Here is a 19137-nt window from a genome sequence, read left to right on the forward strand (position 1 = left end):
CTAGGACTGGGTGGGAGAATTAGGGCAAATGAAAAATTTTGCCCATCCTTTCCTGGATGTGCTGTTCATCAGGGACTAGAAGCATCTCAGTGTCTCTATGTCATGAGTAGGTCAGTCCCTCCCTTATACCCACTGCTGCCAAACAACATGTGGGTTTTATTAGCAAAGGAAAACTCTGAAGGACAGAAAAACCAACCTATGGGTTCCATGCTTATAGACCTTGAGTTCCCAGTGTTTTACCGGACAGCAGATGACTGTCACACCCATACGGTGAATTTGGCCTTATGTATATGGTTGTGTCACAGGAAGGAGGTATGTTGATATGTATTTTCAATTCCCAAGAGTGACCAGTTAAGACTGATCTTGCCTTAGAAAGCTCAGATGAGAAGAGCATGGGTCACAAATGCTTCTCAGGAAGCATATTCTCTGTTGGTTGCTGTGTTCTCTTCCTAAAGTGTCCTTTTTTTCCAGGGCCTGCTAATCTCTCTCCTGTATCTTGCCTAACACATCTTCTCAGTCACTCATGGTATTCCCTGAGCCCTCATCCATCTCAAGATACACTCTGTCTTTCTGTGACTTGTGAATTGGCTCCATATAGTGGGTAATCCTGGGCAGGACTTCAGATTCAGACACAAACACAGGTTTAGGGGAACATGCACTGTAGTTTTAATGAGACAGCACAGCAGGGTCTCATATGGATATACCATCAATTCTTTATGGATAATGTATTAAAGAAACTGCTCAGATAACTTGCTTGTTATTAAGTGCAGGATTCAGAAACTGGTAACAGTGAAAATTAAGATTGCATTTTATACACATGATGGGGTGGGTTTCATTTCCTAATTGCTTTTTAGAAAGTCAATCAATCTAAATGTCTTAAATAGCTCACACTACATCCATCCAAAGGAAGCCTTGATGTTCCTGAATTCGTAAGGAATTCTTAGTGGCCATTTCCAAGCAGAATGATTTATCTGCAGATGTCCAAGTTTTCCTCTGCTTTGGGCAAGTTGGAGTTCATTTGCTGATTCAAATTAGGGTGTATTCATATTTTGATAGAGCTTGGCAAGCTTTGTTGTTAGTCGCCAAGTTGTGTCAAGACTCTTTGGGACTCCATGGACCGCAGCATGCCAGGTTTCCCTGTCCCCTCACCATCTCCTGGAGTTGGCCCAAGTTCACGTCCACTCAATCGGTAAGCTACCCCCTGCCTAAAGCTGTTCTCACCCACAACCAGGAGGTGGGCTTTTCACTCAGCTTTAAACAGGACTTTACATTACTTTTTATGCATGTGAAGAGATGAATGCGGTTTTCCTCTCCATGTCACTGATGACTGAATAGAAATTAATGCATTTTATTTGACATGTACATGTATATTAACTTTCCTACTTGACCAGTTTTTCATGTAACTTCATATATTGTTTTATATTCTGTAGTTTCATTGTACACACACACATACAGACATACATGAACACATGTGCACTCTGATTCATATTTTTTATACAATAAAACACAAATCTTTCCTTCACCTTATCTCCCTCTATTTTGGAATGCTTCCTCCATTTGATTACTATAAGGTATTTTCTGCACTTTAGTCCAGGTGTTATATTGTATGACATATTTACAAATGTTACATATCCTCTTGATGAACTCAGTTTTGAATTAGTCCCTGTCTGATGTAAACATGGCTACCTCTGCTCTTATGATTTCCATTTATGTAGAGTATGTTTTCCATCACTTCGAGTCCATATGTATATCCCAGAAAAACATGGGATAAATTAACTACAAACATCTGTGTTCTCAGTTCTGCCACCTGTGAAACATGGGTACTAGACATGTTCAAATGGGGACCAAGGCCCAGGCCTTCTTGTTACTCTGGCGGAAGGAAGCTCCACCTTCCCCTCTCTGAGCCTTCTGTGTTTGCATATGGGAGGGGCTGGGACTCCCGGGTCTCGCTCCCAGTTGGGGATCTGTGGATTCATGGCTGTTGACTGGGCAATATGGGCAAGATCAGGGGACCATGGCTGTTTCTGCTCTCCCTGCTTTCTGGGTGTTTCATGCATCACTAGGAGGGGCAGCACTTTTGTCATTACATGAATTAGTGTATGTATGTTAAGCATTCCAGAAAGGAATACTCCAAATGCCTTCCATCTTCTTCATGTCCTAGTTTGTTTCCACTAGCAGTTACCTGACACTGAATCTTCAGATGCATGCCAAGAGTGGTGCCAAGTTAAACAAGTGCACAGTGATTACAGGTCTAGAGTCTCCTCTGTGGTTTACTTATTTAAACGATAACTTATAACCGAAGGTATTTCTACACTAATTACAGATATATTATTGGAATTTCTCTGACATGTGATTTATCTGCCTAACAGTTACAGCTAAGGATGAAGATTCCTCCACGTTCATTCCATTTACAGTTTGTTCTCCCATGAGTCCACTGCTAAAGGTTTTGTTACACAGGTGACATACATATGGATTCCATCTACTGTGAATTAATTTTAGTTAATTAATAAGGATGAATAAAGGCTCTTATACTTGAAAATAAACACAGTACTTCTTCACTGTGTGAGTCCTCAAGAGTGTTTATACTTTGAAGGTACGGGTGGTGAATCTTCATTTATTACCTTTACAGCATGAGTTCTCTTGTGTTGTCTGAAGTTAAAATATTTACTGAAGGCTTTTCCACATAGGTAACATTTATATGGTTTCTCTCCAGTGTGAATTCTCTTATGCAATCTAAAGTTATAACTCCTATTGAAGGCTTTACCACATATATTGCATTCATATGGTTTCTCACCTGTGTGAGTTCTTTCATGTCGTCTAAGGACAGAAGAGTGATTGAAGGCTTTGCCACATAGGTGACATTCATATGGTTTCTCTCCAGTGTGAGTTCTCTCATGTCGTCTAAGGACAGAAGAATCAGTGAAGGCTTTCCAACACAGGTGACATTCATATGGCTTCTCTCCAGTGTGAGTTCTTTCATGTCGTCTAAGGACAGAAGACTCAGTGAAGGCTTTTCCACATAGATGGCATTCATATGGCTTCTCTCCAGTGTGAGTTCTCTCATGTTTTCTAAGGTGAGAACAATGAGTGAAGGCCTTCCCACATAGATGGCATCCATATGGCTTCTCTCCATTGTGAGTTCTCTCATGTTGTCTAAGGTAAGAAGTTTTACTGAAAGTCTTCCCACACAGGTGGCATCCATATGGTTTCTCCCCAAAGTGAGTTCTCTCATGTTTTCTAAGGTCAGAACAATGAGCAAAGGCTTCCCCACACAGATGACATTCATTTGGTTTCTCTCTGGTGTGAATCACCTCATGTCGCCTAAGATTATAACTTTTACTGAAGGCTTTGCCACACAGATGACATCCATATAATTTCTCTCCAGTGTGAATTCTTTCATGTTTTCTAAGGTCAGAACAATGAGTGAAGGATTTTCCACAAAGATGACATCCATGTGGTTTCACTCCAGTGTGAATCATCTCATGTCGTCTAAGGTTAGAACTTTTACCGAAGGCTTTCCTACATACATGACATTCAAATGTTTTCTCTCCAGTCTGAGTATTACTGTGTTGTCTATGGGCAGAACTTTGAATAAAGGCATTCCTTCGTTGATGACATTCATATGAGTTACTTCTAGAATAAATCTGCTTCTGTATATTAAAGGATGGCAAGTAATTGATGGCTTTTCCAACATCTTGGCTAATAAAGGGTTTCTTTCCCACTTGAGGTATTACATACTGAGTCAATGGTAAGATTTCAGTAAATTTTTCTCTGCAACTGTTGCATTCCAAAGGATCCTCTTGAGCGTGAGACCTCTGCTTTTTGAAATGAAATGAGAGATTGTTACAAGTTTGAACAATTTATTCATTCCTTCCTTTCTCTACATATAAATTCTAGAGTAATCATTCAGTGATGGACTCCAGTTAAAATTGCTTCTATATTTTTAATATTTACATAAACATGAGGTATTACTCTCTTGCAAACACAGATTTACCTTTTGTAATATCCCAGCTGCAGAGATACCTATTTAATTTTAAAGACATTATTATGTTTCAGTGTTTAGGAATATAATCCACAATTACATAACTGTCTGTTTATAAGACTATAAACTGTCGGTTTATAGTTCTGACTCTTCCTTAAAACCAGACTAATTAAAATTTTCTCCTGTGGAAGTCCATGATCCCAACTTTAATTAAATCAGGTATGTATGCCAAATTCCCAACTTATTCAAGTCCCAGGTCTTCATCTGGAGGAACATGTTTATACTTGTGAAGCTTACCATTGCACTAATTAGAGGTGTGTCCTTCTTGCAGATATGCTGCATTGATAACATTTCCTGTTTTTTCAGATCATCTTCACTATCTGAAATGACTAGAAAAAAATAAATTACTATAGTGGTATCAGTGGAAGTAAAATGTTGAAGCGACTCAATGCTCATTTGTGTCTGTTTCAAACACTGACACACAGATGGGAAAGAATGTCAAATTAGGGAATACTCAGAGAAGAAACACATATAATAACTGTCATTCTCAGGACTGAATTTTGAGGAAGATAAAATGAACATGGCAAGTTGGGGGAGAAAAGAGAAGATCCTATTCATAGAACCGGACCATGAAAAGGGACGTTTTGTGAATGTTTATTAATTCCAGTGGGTACACAAATTTCTTTGTGAATAGAAAATTGATACCTTCAAGGTATGACAACATCTGAAAAATGTTTCCCCATGACACTGTCTAAATTTTAAAAACAGCCTACAATGCAGGAGACCCCAGTTCTATCCCTGGGTCAGAAAGATCCCCTGGAGAAGGGATAGGCTACCCAATAGTTTTCTTGGGCTTCCCTGGTGGCTCAGACAGTAAAGAATCCACCTACAGTGTGGAAGACCTGGGTTTGATCCCTGGGTTGGGAAGATTCCCAGGAGAAGGGATCAGCCACCCACTCTAGTATTCTTGCCTGGAAAATTCCATGGACAGAGGCGCTTGGCAGGCTACAGTCCACGGGCCACAGAGTCGGACACAACCGAGCAAATTTCCCTTGGTTTCTTAGGGCCTAGTCACTCAGTGACCAGGCTCCTCCTCCATTGACGCACAGGCTCTTGGAGCTCACCTGGACTCTGACCTTGCAGGAAGCATAACCCTTCTCTAGAAAGTTGCTCTCCTTGCTCCAAATGGGAAATCACATCTGATTTGTAAAGCTGATTACTTGTTTGTAGGAGAAAGATATGTGGATTTTGACTTCCATGCTCATAACAGTGCACGATCATCAATACAGAGCAGCCTAATGAAGAAGAATACAATAACCTCTAAAGGTCAGCACAGAGAAGAGTATGTTGAAAACAACATGTACAGGCTTTGACTAGCACAACGATAACTCTTCAACTAGTTCCCAAGACATTAAGGACCTATCACTGCTAATGCCCATGCCCAAGATCAAAGACAGATTGTGGGATCTGCAGTATTGTCACTCCACAGTGCTTTAAAACTACACGCTAAAAGAGTCCAGTACATACAACTTCCCCCAGAAAAATCTAAGTTCCATGTGGGAAACATGTATCTGTTATTTTTAACACTGTGAACTATCAAACCACAGTCCTTGCTCTAAAATAAATTTTAAGAAATCAATACATTTATTTACCCAACAAAAATCGTGAGTTCCCACCACTGCTTGAGCATCAGAGACTGAGTAGCAATGAGGACTCAAGGTTGTCTAAGGAAGATTACATTGTAGTGGGACTGACAGACTAAATCTAAGTAGTGAGACAAGTGAGGATCACTCAGTCATGCGGAGAAGACACTGGACATTGTAGTCGGACTGACCGACTAAATCTAAGTAGTGAGATGAGTGAGAGTCACTCAGTCATGCGGAGCAGACACTGGACATTGTAGTGGGACTGACCGACTAAATCTAAGTAGTGAAGTGAGTGAGGGTCACTGAGTCATGCGGAGGAGACACTGGACATTGTAGTGGGACTGACCGACCTAATCTAAGTAGTGAGACGAGTGAGAGTCACTCAGTCATGCAGAGAAGACACTGGACATTGTAGTGGGACTGACAGACTAAATCTAAGTAGTGAGACGAGTGAGGGTCACTCAGTCATGCGGAGAAGACACTGGCACCCCACTCCAGTACTCTTGCCTGGAAAATCCCATGGATGGAGGAGCCTGGTAGGCTGCAGTTCATGGGGTCGCTAAGAGTTGGATACGACTGAGCGACTTCACTTTCACTTTCACGCATTGGAGAAGGAAATGGCAATCCACTCCAGTGTTCTTGCTTGGAGAATCCCAGGAACGGGGAAGCCTGGTGGGCTGTCGTCTATGGGGTCACATAGAGTCGGACACGACTGAAGTGACTTAGCAGCAGCAGCAGCACTCAGTCATGTCTGACTCTTTGCCACCCCATGGACTATACAGTCCATGGAATTCTCCAGGCCAGAATACTGGAGTGGGTAGCCTTTCCCTTCTATAGGGAATCTTCCCAACTCAGGGATCAAACCCAGGTCTCCTGCATTGCAGGCGGATTCTTTACCAGGGGAGCCACCAGGGAAGCCCCCCAAAATATTAGAACTAAAGAAAATTTTGATAAGGTAGTTGCGAGAGTTACGATAAAGAGTCAGAATCTGGAGTGAGAAATGGGAAAGTTTTCCTCCATCCTTGATGAATACATACACACATCATTAAAGAGTAACAGACTAACCACCTGAGACCAGATGACTGATGTTCTCCAGCATCACCTCTCTGAACAGCTTTCTCTGGGAGGTGTCCAGGAGGGCCCACTCTTCCTGGGTGAAGTCCACAGCTACATCTTCGAAGGTCACTGATTCCTACAACACCACAGACGTTGTTTTAGACACGGCCATCTCTGCCGGGGGGGTGAGGCGGGCAGCACAGGTGTAAGGCACTGAGGAAGTGGCAGCTGAGTGTGCAGAGTCTCCAACAGTACTTTGGGCCCAATCAAATCATTCTCATTGTTGACATGAACCTCTGACTTTCAGATAAACCTACGAAGACACACACACTCTGAATACAGAAAACTTCATTATAAAAAGACAAGGTGTGGTGTAACAAATCGTGGAGATTTCCCAGTAGATTTGTAATTACAACTTCCGAATCATGATTACAAAATTTCCATTTGAAAACTGAACAGTCTTCAATTCAATTTCAAGTAAATCTAAGACTCATCACAAGGGATGACGCATCCATGATAGGCCCCTTTTAAAACACGACTAGGGTTAGATTATTCCTCTGTATGGCCTCAGTTTCTTCATCAGTGAAATGGTTTTTAATCATCTGTCATGAGTTCTGAAAGATCTAATGACTTAATATGTGAAGTGCTAACTGTCTAGCAGCCATTTCTTAAATATAATTTTTAGGGTTATTATTCAGGAAATGGCAGAGAATATTGAAGCAACATCTAGAATTCTGCCTAACTGACTAGCATTCATATAGGTCTTGGGATCAGCAGGTACAATCTTACAAAGCTGAGGTGTTTGCTATAAAGGGTAAATGAGTCAGCAGCTCACACCACAGGTCTGAGACTTCTGCACAGGACAGTCTCATCTTGACCCTTCCTATGTCTGAGGCGTCCCTTTCTCACTTATCCTGGGACCTCCAAATATCAGTTATTATTGTCCCTTTTGTTTCTTTGTCTTGTCTCTCTACTCAAGCACATCTGAAGCCACCTGATTGCTCTGGCCTCCTTCATTCATGGAAAACTTCCTCAGGGCTTAAAGTAGTACTCTACCTCCTATATTCTTTCTTCTGAATCACAGCTCAAATTAAGAAAACACTACGCCCTATACACTGTTTCCAGTTATGAAATGTGAAAAAGCAGAAATTACAAAGAGGGAAAAATTTATGACTTGGGACCTTGGTAATAATGAAAATTTAGTTTTCTTTTTTAGAAGAAGCACAAGTATATTTTATCATAATTTTAAGAAGTTTAAAATTGAAAAAATGTTAACTGAATGACTCCCTATTGCCTTCTCCTGCATACTCATCTGTTTTCTCTCAGCACTAGTCAGCACTCTCTCAGCACCTGTCACACTGGACTCACCAGTGTCATCTGTGGAAACAGCTGCCTCTCCAGTGGGTGGGTTGCAACGGTTTCCTCCTTACTCATCCCCATCGCCTCTATTCACCTCAGCCCTAAGCCATCACAGTTAATAAAATGGTTAATGACTATCTTTTCTTTTTTGCTAAGCGGGCCGTGGGCTACATGAAGAAAAGAAAACCTCTCCATCTCTTCTTGAGATGGCGTGGCATTAATGACGACTGGGATATCTTACCGTAATGTTGGGAAGGCATGACCCGTTGATGACTTCCTGACCCGACATGGCCGTCCCAGAGTTCTGGGGAACGTACCTGAAGCTCAGAGTTGTGAGCCACCCCTCAAGTGCACTGAGAACATGTGTGCCTGTAGGAGAATTATGTCCAGACACTGGCAACAGGGCTGCCCAGAAGGCTCAGTGGTGAAGAATCAATTTGCTAATGCAGGGGACTTGGGTTAATGAGGATCCCCTGGAGAAGGAAATGGCAACCCACTCCAGAATTCTTGCCTGGTGAGCTACAGTCCATGGGGTTCCAAAGAGCCGGACAAAACTGAGCATATACCCTACCACCAGCACTGGCAATAGAGATTAGAAAGCAATTTCTACTGCCAATTTCAGTAGAAAGAGTGATTTCCTACCCACCCGAGATTCCATTGGAACTAGTTCAGCTGCCAACTGTCTTCTGGGTTTTCACTCACACACAGTCCAAGCAACAGGAAGCAGAGCTGAAGAAGAAAAAAAAAGTCATGAGACTCTTAGCTGTCCGCAATCTCCATATTCACTTGTCATGAAGCCCCAACCCTTCACCTGGAAGTAGCTCCCAGGACAACCAAAAGAAACATGCAGTGTGCTCCACAAGAAATATGGGTAGAGCTCTCCTAGGATCAAAAGTAAGAAGGCATGGCTATTGTTCTTAGTAAAGAAGGCATAAAAGTGAACATCGCTCAGTCGTGTCTGACTCTTTGCGACTCCATGGACTATACAGTCCATGGAATTCTCCAGGCCAGAATACTGGAGTGGGTAGCCTAGACCTTCTCCAGCAGATCTCCCTGACCCAGGAATCAAACCAGAGTCTCCTGCATTACAGGTGGATTCTTTACCAACTGAGCAATCAGAGAAGCCCAAAGAAGGTACAAACACCTTCAGTTTAGAGTAGAATGTGGACACCACTGAGTTTGGTATGCTAATTCACTCACGATGTTCAGAAGTGTCCAGTTCCCTCCTAATTCCAAATCATAGGGATCAATGACTCATGCCTTGTGTGTCTCCACCTTGAGTAACATCCATGAACTTCTCAGGTTTAATTACTCTTACTTTGTGCATTAGCAGTTTCTCCAGCTCCATTCCAGCCCTCTAGTACCTTGAAACAGCCCTACTTTTCTCAGCCCCTCATACACTCATCCTGAATCACTGTGTCTCTTCCAAGAATTTCTAGCAATATCACTACTGCAACACTCACTTTTAGATTTCTTCTGTACTTCGTTATGAACTGAGAGAATTGAGAATATATTTTTATGAGAGGGTTAGTTACTTTAGGTACTTATCTCATTTGGAGAATCAATGGCACCTACTTGCAACGTGTGTGTGCACTCAGTCGTGTCCAGCTCTTTGTGACTCCATGAACTGACGCCTGCCAGGCTCCTCTGTCCATGGGATTCTCCAGGCAAGAATATTGTAGCGGGTTACCACTTCCTCCTCCAGGGGACCTTCCTGACCCAGGGATTGAACCGAAATCTGTTGTGTCTTCTGCGTTGGCAGGCAGTTTCTTTACCACTGCACCCCATGGGAAGCCAAGCTCTTTTGGGGAACATACTTTCCCTCACTTTCTCTAACATCTTAGTCTACAGTCTTCAAAGTAATCTTATCACTCTAACTCCATATCACTTACCAAGGACTTCTCAAATGATACTGTTGGAGGATCTCAAGACTCCATTCTACCTCCTTCATCTTTCTCTATTTATGTGCATTGCCCACATATGCCCACATATTTACACAGTTGCTTCGATTTCTTCCATTCAGTTCAGTTGCTCAGTCGTGTCCGACTCTTTGCGACCCCATGAATCACAGCACGCCAGGCCTCCCTGTCCATCACCAACTCCCGGAGTTCACTCAAACTCATGTCCATCGAATCGGTGATGCCATCCAGCCATCTCATCCTCTGTCATCCCCTTCTCCTCCTGCCCCCAATTCCTCCCAGCATCAGAGTCTTTTCCAGTGAGTCAACTGGTCACGTGAGGTGGCCAAAGTATTGGAGTTTCAGCTTCAGCATCAGTCCTTCCAATGAACACCCAGGACTGATCTCCTTTAGAATGGACTGGTTGGATCTCCTTGCAGTCCAAGGGACTCTCAAGAGTCTTCTCCAGCACCACAGTTCAAAAGCATCAATTCTTTGGCGCTTAGCTTTCTTCACAGTCCAACTCTCACATCCATACATGACCACTGGAAAAACCATAGCCTTGACTAGATGGACCTTGGTTGGCAAAGGAATGTCTCTGATTTTTAATATGCTATCTAGGTTGGTCATAACTTTCCTTCCAAGGAGTAAGCATCTTTTAATTTCATGGCTGCAATCACCATCTGCAGTGATTTTGGAGCCCCCAAAAATAAAGTCTGACACTACTTTTTCTAAATCAAAAGTGACAAAACTCATGTTTAAATTCCATTTCTGAGCTTGCCTCTTTTTTTTCCCCCCAATCTAACATACACTAGAAACATATCCCAGTATACCATCTCCCACTCTCCCCAAATATTACTCCTTACCTAGTCTCTAATCTTTTCAATGTCTTCACCAGACATCCAAGGGTTGACATTTTAGATGCTCTCTTTGCTGCTGCTGCTGCTAAGTCACTTCAGTCGTGTCCGACTCTGTGTGACCCCATAGACGGAAGCCCACCAGGCTCCCCCGTCCCTGGGATTCTCCAGGCAAGAACACTGGAGTGGGTTGCCATTTCCTTCTCCAGTGTGTGAAAGTGAAGTCGCTCAGTCGTGTCCGACCCTTAGCGACCTCACGGACTGCAGCCTACCAGGTTCCTCCATCCATGGGATTCTCCAGGCAATAGTACTGGAGTGGCTTGCCATTGCCTTCTCCGAGATGCTCTCTCAGAACATCACAAATACAGTTTAGCATTGCTATTGCTTCTACACTGTTCACTAGCATCCTTCATTTTCACTCAAATCCATAAACACAACTAGCTACCCCATACTTATTCCCTTCAATCTGTTTGAGTGTCAGTTCCTCAGAGATCCCTTCATTGAATTCCTACCAAAATGAATACTTCACTCTTGGTGAACATGGTCTCCAGTACTCACCAGAACCAAATAGACAGAAAACCCAGTAAAGGCAAATATTCACTGAGGACACTGCCACAACATTCCAGAGTTCAGAGCATCTTTCTCTTTCCAGAAAATGCATCATTTTGATGAATTCTCTTTTAATGCTGTTGATAATCTAATCAGTGTTTTAATCCAAAGGAAAGTATCTGACTAAGTGGGTCCCAATCAAGATAAAATCAGGAAATTAGGCAGACCCTGTGTAGATGAAATTAAGGACGACAAAATTGTATTCTTTAGTTCTTGTGTCCTCTAAAAGTTTCAAAAGCAAACTTCATGCCTTTTCTCAGACTTCAGTGTTTTATGATTTTGGTTGTTCTGGGCAGCACTGAGAATCTGCAGCAAATGAATCCTTCCTCCTCTTTAGTTTTATTTGTATGAGGATCTGTAATCTAACAACAATATTCACAGACTGTGGACAGAAGAGTGGTGACTACATAAGTGTAAATATTTATGCTGAGTAAACATCTACCCAAAGAAAATATCTGTCATTTTCACTACCAAGCAAGAAAAAGCTCATCCAGTGTACATCTCTTCAAGTCAGATCTAGTTGTTATCCTAATAACTGAAAAACTCTGCAATGCACAAAATTTAAGGATTTCAGGATAAATGATTAGTTTCAGGATTGATTTTTATTGTCCACAGAATTTGTTTACTTTTTTAAATTGTAAAATAAAACATACACATAGCATTTATCATGTTAGCCATTTTTAAGTGTATAGTTCAGTGGTGTCAAATACATTCATAGTGTTGTGCAACCATCTTCAACGCTCTTCATCTTGTAAAAATGAAACTCTGTACCCACTAAACAACCACTCCCCATTCCCCTCTCCTCCCAATGCCTGGAAACCACCATTCTACTTTCTGTCTCTAAATAGGATTTTGTTTTTTTTGGCTGTGCCGAAACAGAAGTAGGAAATATCCTAGAAATCAGTGCAGGTGCTTGAGTCAGAACCCAGAAAAGAGAAAAAAGATGAAATTCAAAAATGGTATCAAAGAGCTAAAACTGTAATGATTTTTGGAAGATATGATTTCAAACTAAAAAAAAAAATTCCATTTTAACTATCATCAGTTCAGTTCAGTTCAGTCTCTCAGTCGTGTCCGACTCTTTGTGACCCCATGAATCACAGCACGCCAGGCCTTCCTGTCCATCACCAACTCCTGGAGTTCACTCAAACTCATGTCCATCGAGTCGGTGATGCCATCCAGCCATCTCATTCTCTGTCGTCCCCGTCTCCTCCCACCCCCAATCCTTCCTACCTAATAATATTTTTTAAAGTGGACAAATCCAAACTTAATGTACTGAAATCAATGTTTCCTATTTAGTAACAATAGTTTAAAAACCAAGTAAACACATGAAAGCCAGTCTCTATGTATAACAGCAAAATATTATGACTCTAACTTCAAATAAATTTGCAAACCCATGCAAAGAAATTTTAAAACTTCTTGAGGACATAAATGTGACATGAACAAAGTCTGTCAAACCAAATTCTTAGACTAGAGGACATGGTAACAAAAACATCTGTGACTGCAGAAATTTGGTGCAACTCAAATTTAAAAGTCATAATAGGGCTTCCCTGGTGGCTCAGAGGTTAAAGCATCTGCCTCCAATGCGGGAGACCCGGGTTCGATCCCTGGGTCGGAAGATACCCTGGAGAAGGAAACAGTAACCCACTCCAATATTCTTGCCTGGAGAATCCCATGGACAGAGAAGCCTGGTAGGCTACAGTCCACGGGGTCGCAAAGAGTCGGACACGACTGAGCGATGGAATGGAACGGATGGAATGGATGCAGAATCTGAAAAAGAACGTGTGTGTGTGTAAAACTAAACCAATCTGCTGTGCATCTAAAACGACATTGTAAATCAAGTACACCCCCAAAAATCATATGCGATATTTCACATGAAAAATGAGAAACATCCTAAAAGTTGGTTTTGGTCTCAGTTTTCATTTGGGATAAGGATATAGCCAAAATAACTGTGAAAAGAAAAAAACTCCTGGAGATCAGTCAAGTTACATCTGAACCTCTATTATTTGAAACTTTAAAATAGTTCAAATAGTTGAAATGAACAATATTAAACAATATATTAGGATAAATAAACATAATATTTCATACTATTAAGTATTATTAAGGGGAAAAAAGCAAAGGCCATGATTTGGTTTCACTGCATCAACATTATCAGACCAAAGTGTCTGTGTGTATGTAACTAAACCATAAATTAGAAAAATAAGTAGGAAAATTCATTCTATATATACATGTCTATAAAGAATAACCTTTACTCAGTCTCTTAAGTAACTAGTAAAATGGAAATTAGAAACAAAGAGTTGTCATTTTATCCAAATCTACAATTATACACACATATGTAAAACGAATCCTGGTTAAGGTACAAGGGGACAGACAGATGAGGATTTCTTGGCAACTGAGTACTGTGTGTAGGGAGCATGGTGCCAAAACCTATTAGAAAATGAAATGTACCATCTCTTGGCTCACCAACGAAAGCCCAACTTACCCAAAGAGGAGGAACACTCAGTATCTGCAGACAAGTCAATTCTTTACAAATCCATGAACACCAACATCTCCCTGGGACAGGTGTGCTGTGAACAATGTTAAAATCCTCTTACTATTAGACATTTTGGGTTGATTCTGTTTTTAAACAATTACAGAATAAAATATACTACATGATATGGATGAAATGCCACCTTAATTTGTCATGGCTAAATCTCTAATTACAGGCCAAATAAAAAGATTTATGCTGTTACGCTTCAGTGGCATTGTGCAAACAGGCAGAACACTTTTCCCCTCTCCAGAATTTTCTTTCATCTTGGTCCACATCCACCTCTTGTGCCGACGCAGTCTGCACTGGCAATCTTATTGACTGCGTGGTGTCCAGTTCCTGTCTCTAGTCAATGTCTGGGCACGCAGCATTGCTCATGATGACCCCCCACATGGAACCATGTCACTGGCTGACAGTGAGAATTGGTCTGGAGATGGGAGAGGCCATAGACGAGCGAGGAAACGTCTTAGGCGGGACATCTGAGAGTCAGGTTTTAGCACGTCCTAAGAACAGAGTCGTGTCCGACTCTCCGCGACCCCATGAATCAGGGAAATCTAAATTAAACCACATGCCTGTTAAGATGGCTGTCATCAAAGACAGGAGATATATATGGACAAAAGGAAACTCCTATGCATTGCAGACAGGATTGTAAATAGTTATAGCTACAATGGAAAACAAAAAAGAGAATAAACAAGAGACAATGAAGAACAAGATGCTGATTGCAGCCATGAAATTAAAAGACGCTTACTCCTTGGAAGGAAAGTTATGACCAACCTAGATCGTATATTAAAAAGCAGAGACATTATTTTGCCAACCAAGGTCCGTCTAGTCAAGGCTATGGTATTTTCAGTGGTCATGTATGGATGTGAGAGTTGGACTGTGAAGAAAGCTGATCGCCGAAGAATTGATGCTTTTGAACTGTGGTGTTGGAGAAGACTCTTGAGAGTCCCTTGGCCTGCAAGGAGATCCAACCAGTCCATTCTAAAGGAGATCAATCCTGGATGTTCATTGGAAGGACCAATGCTAAAGCTGAAACTGCAATACTTTGGCCACCTCATGCGAAGAGTTGACTCATTGGACAAGATGCTGATGCTGGGAGGGATTGGGGGCGGGAGGAGACGGGGATGACAGAGGTGAGATGGTTGGATGGCATCACTGACTCGATGCACATGAGTTTGGGTGAACTCCAGGAGTTGGTGATGGACAGGGAGGCCTGGCATGCTGTGACTCATGGGGTCGCAAAGAGTCGGACACGACTGAGCGACTGAACTGAAGAACAGCATTACAGGAAAGAGAGGGCAGAACAATCAACAGATAATACGAGCTTTCCCAGATAAAGATTTACTCCTGACTCCTCATCTTTTCCCTACTCTGACTGTCTTCCTCAGGCTAGAAGTCAGTCCTCAGTGTTGGGAATGTGCCACTCATATCTTCAAATAACTCCTCCCCTTTCTGGCCACAATCACACATGTAGGGGAGAAATTCAACATTTGGAAAAAAAGGTCCTCTGCGTTTGCTGAACTATTAGGGAACAGGGCCAATAAACTCTTACATGGGCATCGACAGCTAAGTGTCTCTGCCCCTCTATGCTGTAAAGCCCACACATCACAAGGCAGATATGGGAAGGCAAGTTGGTACAACCCTCCCTTTCAAGTCTATCATCACAGTGTCTTCCAGCACCTGCTGAGCACAGCATCAACAGGTAAGGATGGGCAGAAGTCTCCTTCTCTCCTGTTGCTGAGCTTCCTAGGCTCTTTTTTACTCTCTGACATCCAAAGTACATCACCCTTTCTTCTCCAAGTTCCCTTTCCTGAACCAAGTGCCACCTCCTCCTTGGGGAAATACCTCTGTTCTGTGCTTAAAGAATTTTGATCTTTCCCTACCAGTTGCTTTTTGACTACACGAGACTGTGCCCTGGGACACATGGAAAGACATATGAACAGGAAAGAGGAACCATTACTGGCCTCACAGGTACGGGGTGGTCCAGGATCATTCTCACCCCTGCCCCTAAAATTTCCAGATCTCATTTCATTTTCCTGAGCAAGGGCAAGTTGTCTTTCATGGTTGTAATCATCTTGATTAAAACCATTTAATTTCTATTTTCCCCAATAGATACCAAAATATACAATTCTATGAATATATAAAAAGTATAACATTAGGAACACTTTTAAATAATGGCATTGGGAAACACAAAAGTTCAGGTATGGAAATAGCTCTGAGTAGACTGGTTACAAATAGGAAAAGGAGTACATCAAGGTTGTATATTGTCTCCCTGCTTATTTAACTTATATGCAGAGTACATCATGAGGAACGCTGGGATGGAAGAAGCACAAGCTGGAATCAAGATTGCTGGGAGAAATATCAATAAGCTCAGATATGCAGATGATACCACCCTTATGGCAGAAAGTGAAGAGGAACTCAAAAGCCTCTTGATGAAAGTGAAAGAGGAGAGTGAAAAGGTTGGCTTGAAGCTCAACATTCAGAAAACTAAGATCATGGCATCTGGTCCCATCACTTCATGGGAAATAGATGGGGAAACAGTGTCAGACTTTATTTTTGGGGGCTCCAAAATCACTGCAGATGCTGACTGCATCCATGAAATTAAAAGACGCTTACTCCTTGGAAGGAAAGTTATGACCAACCTAGATAGCATATTAAAAAGCAGAGACATTACTTTGCCAACAAAGGTCCGTCTAGTCAAGGCTATGGTTTTTCCAGTGGTCACATATGGATGTGAGAGTTGGACTGTGAAGAAAGCTGATCGCCGAAGAATTGATGCTTTTGAACTGCGGTGCTGGAGAAGACTCTTGCGAGTCCCTTCGACTGCAAGGAGATCCAGCCAGTCCATTCTAAAGGAGATCAGTCCTGGGTATTCATTGGAAGGACTGATGCTGAAGCTGAAACTGCAATACTTTGGCCATTTCATGCGACGAGTTGACTCACTGGAAAAGACTCTGATGCTGGGAGGGATTGGGGGTAGGAGGAGAAGGGGACGACAGAGAATGAGATGGCTAGATGGCATCACCGACTCAATGGACATGAAGTTGAGTGAACTCTGGGAGTTGGTGATGGACAGGGAGGCCTGGCATGCTGTGATTCATGGGGTCGCAAAGAGTCGGACACGACTGAGCGACTGAACTGAACTGAATGTACTCATCATGAACAAATGAGATCTGCGAGAACAAAGTTCTAGAATCATCCAGCCTATCGTTCAATATTTGCAAAACAAACAAAAAAATAAAGGAAATTTGAAGAGAGCATATACTTAGTTGAAAACTGTAGGTCACAGATCAATAAATTAAAAACTCACATACAGAAGAAAGAATGCTGTTGAACACTGGATCACTTGTTTAAACTACCTGGTACTGACTTTTAAGACAAAAATCATTAATATCCCTACCAACTGCACACCAAGATCAGTTCAGTTCAGTCAGTTCAGTCGCTCAGTCGTGTCCGACTCTTTGTAACCCCATGAATCACAGCATGCCAGTCCTCCCTGTTTATCACCAACTCCTGGAGTTCACTCAAACTCATGTCCATCGAGTCAGTGATGCCATCCAGCCATCTCATTCTCTGTCGTCCCCTTCTCCTCCCGCCCCCAACCTTTCCCAGCATCAGAGTCTTTTCCAGTGAGTCAACTCGTCGCATGAAATGGCCAAAGTATTGCAGTTTCAGCTTTAGCATCCTTCCAATGAACACTCAGGATTGATCTCCTTTAGAATGGACTGGTTGGATCTCCTTGCAGTCCAAGGGACTCTCAAGAGTCTTCTCCAGCACCACAGTTCAAAAGCATCAATTCTTTGGCGATCAGCACAGCAAGATAGTGCACAAATTATTTACTAAGCACCAGAGTACACAATAATGACAAGAAAAGGACCGAGGTGTCATGATCTGAATCTGACACAATACACTTAAAAGTAATTTGGAAAATTTTAGAGGATGAGATGGCTGGATGGCATCACCGACTCAATGGACATGAGTTTGATTAAACTCCTGGAGTTGGTGATGGACAGGGAGGCCTGGCGTGCTGCAGTCCATGGGGTCGCAAAGAGTCAGAGACGACTGAGCCACTGAGCTGAACTGAATGAATTTGGAATCTGTCCTTCTACTTTCCCCAACTGATACTACTGGTGAAAGTCCCCTCCTCCATTCTGTCCTTGGCCATCTCCGTATTGATCTCCTTTTTGTCTGTTTTCATGTACCATGATGCCTCTTACGGCTTCCCTGGTGGCTCAGCTGGTAAAGAATCCGCTTGCAATGCAGGAGACCTCGGTTCGATCCCTGGGTTGGGAAGATCCCCTGGAGAAGGGAACGGTTACCCACTCCAGTGTTCTGGCCTGGAGACTCCCATGGCCTGTAGTCCATGGGGTCGCAAAGAGTAGGACACGACTGAGCGACTGTCACACTTCACACACAATGCTCCTTATCTGGTCACATTCCTTTTTTACCAGTATTTCGTCTGTCCAGTTCCTACACCCACCTCTATTTCACTTTTCAAGTCCTCACTCTCCTTTACTCCGTCCGTCTCCCGGTTCAGTCTCGGCCTGCCCGGCCCACTCGATACCCAGGGAATGGAGCAAAGATGCTCTGCCCAGGAGGGCACTGTCCCGTGAGGGAGCGGCACCCGTGCCGGCAGAGGATGGGGCTTGGGACAGAAGGCCACGGGCCGTCACTGGACAGGGCCGATGCCCTCCGCCCGGGGCTCAGGGGCCTTACTGAGGCGGTGACCGCGGAGCGGAGCGAGCGCCGGGGCCGGGCCGCTTCTGGAGAAGACAGGTCTGCGGAGTCCCGGGCGGCCCGAGGGATGCAGAGGGCGCGAGCGCACGTTGCGAGTGGGGACCTGACACGGCGCGGGTCGGGGCGGGACCCCGTGAAGAGACCGCAGGCCGGAAGGCCGGACCGGGATGGCCTCGGATCCGGAAACGGATGCGACTCGAACCCGGCAGCGGAGCTCCCGGCATCGCGAGCCTCAGGGCGCCCCGGGCCTGCGGCGCGCGAGCGGGTCAGTGACGTCGGCAGGGACTGCGGCCCGGGCGCGACGGAAGGGGTGGGCGGGGCCGAGGAGCGCGAGAAGGGCCCGGGACCGCACTCGCCCGCGGGCCCGCGCTCCCGGGTTCGCGGGCAGCTACGTCAGGGGGCGTGGCCTCAGGCGGTGGCGGGGCCTTCGTCAGGGGGCGGAGCGGCCGGCGTGGGGCGGGGCCTCGGA

At 43.5% G+C, this 19137-nt stretch overlaps 1 protein-coding gene across 15 annotated transcripts; it reads right to left on the minus strand.

The window, feature by feature from the left end:
* Positions 1–341: 341 nt before the first annotated feature.
* LOC129549775 (uncharacterized) lies at positions 342–19043 on the minus strand. Of its 15 annotated transcripts, none has more exons than XM_088835469.1 (8): positions 18648–19043; positions 13887–13971; positions 9619–13174; positions 8690–8772; positions 6697–6820; positions 5107–5277; positions 4280–4371; positions 349–3818 (listed from the first exon to the last, which is right to left on the minus strand). In XM_088835469.1, exons 4-8 carry the CDS (start codon positions 8699–8701, stop codon positions 2571–2573), a joined length of 1647 nt encoding a protein of 548 aa, XP_088691595.1. In that variant the 5' UTR covers positions 8702–8772; positions 9619–13174; positions 13887–13971; positions 18648–19043; the 3' UTR covers positions 349–2570. The 15 variants fall into 15 exon arrangements, with proteins under 15 accessions (XP_055273186.2, XP_088691595.1, XP_088691589.1 ...); XM_088835463.1 differs by having other exon boundaries at positions 18412–19043; XM_088835484.1 differs by having other exon boundaries at positions 350–3818; positions 6697–6997; positions 18412–19043.
* Between the last annotated feature and the right edge of the window lie 94 nt (positions 19044–19137).

This window comes from Moschus berezovskii, chromosome 1 (assembly GCF_049115385.1).
Source record: "Moschus berezovskii isolate FMDL1 chromosome 1, NW_MosBer_1.0, whole genome shotgun sequence".
In the NCBI taxonomy this organism is placed as follows: Eukaryota; Metazoa; Chordata; class Mammalia; order Artiodactyla; family Moschidae; genus Moschus; species Moschus berezovskii.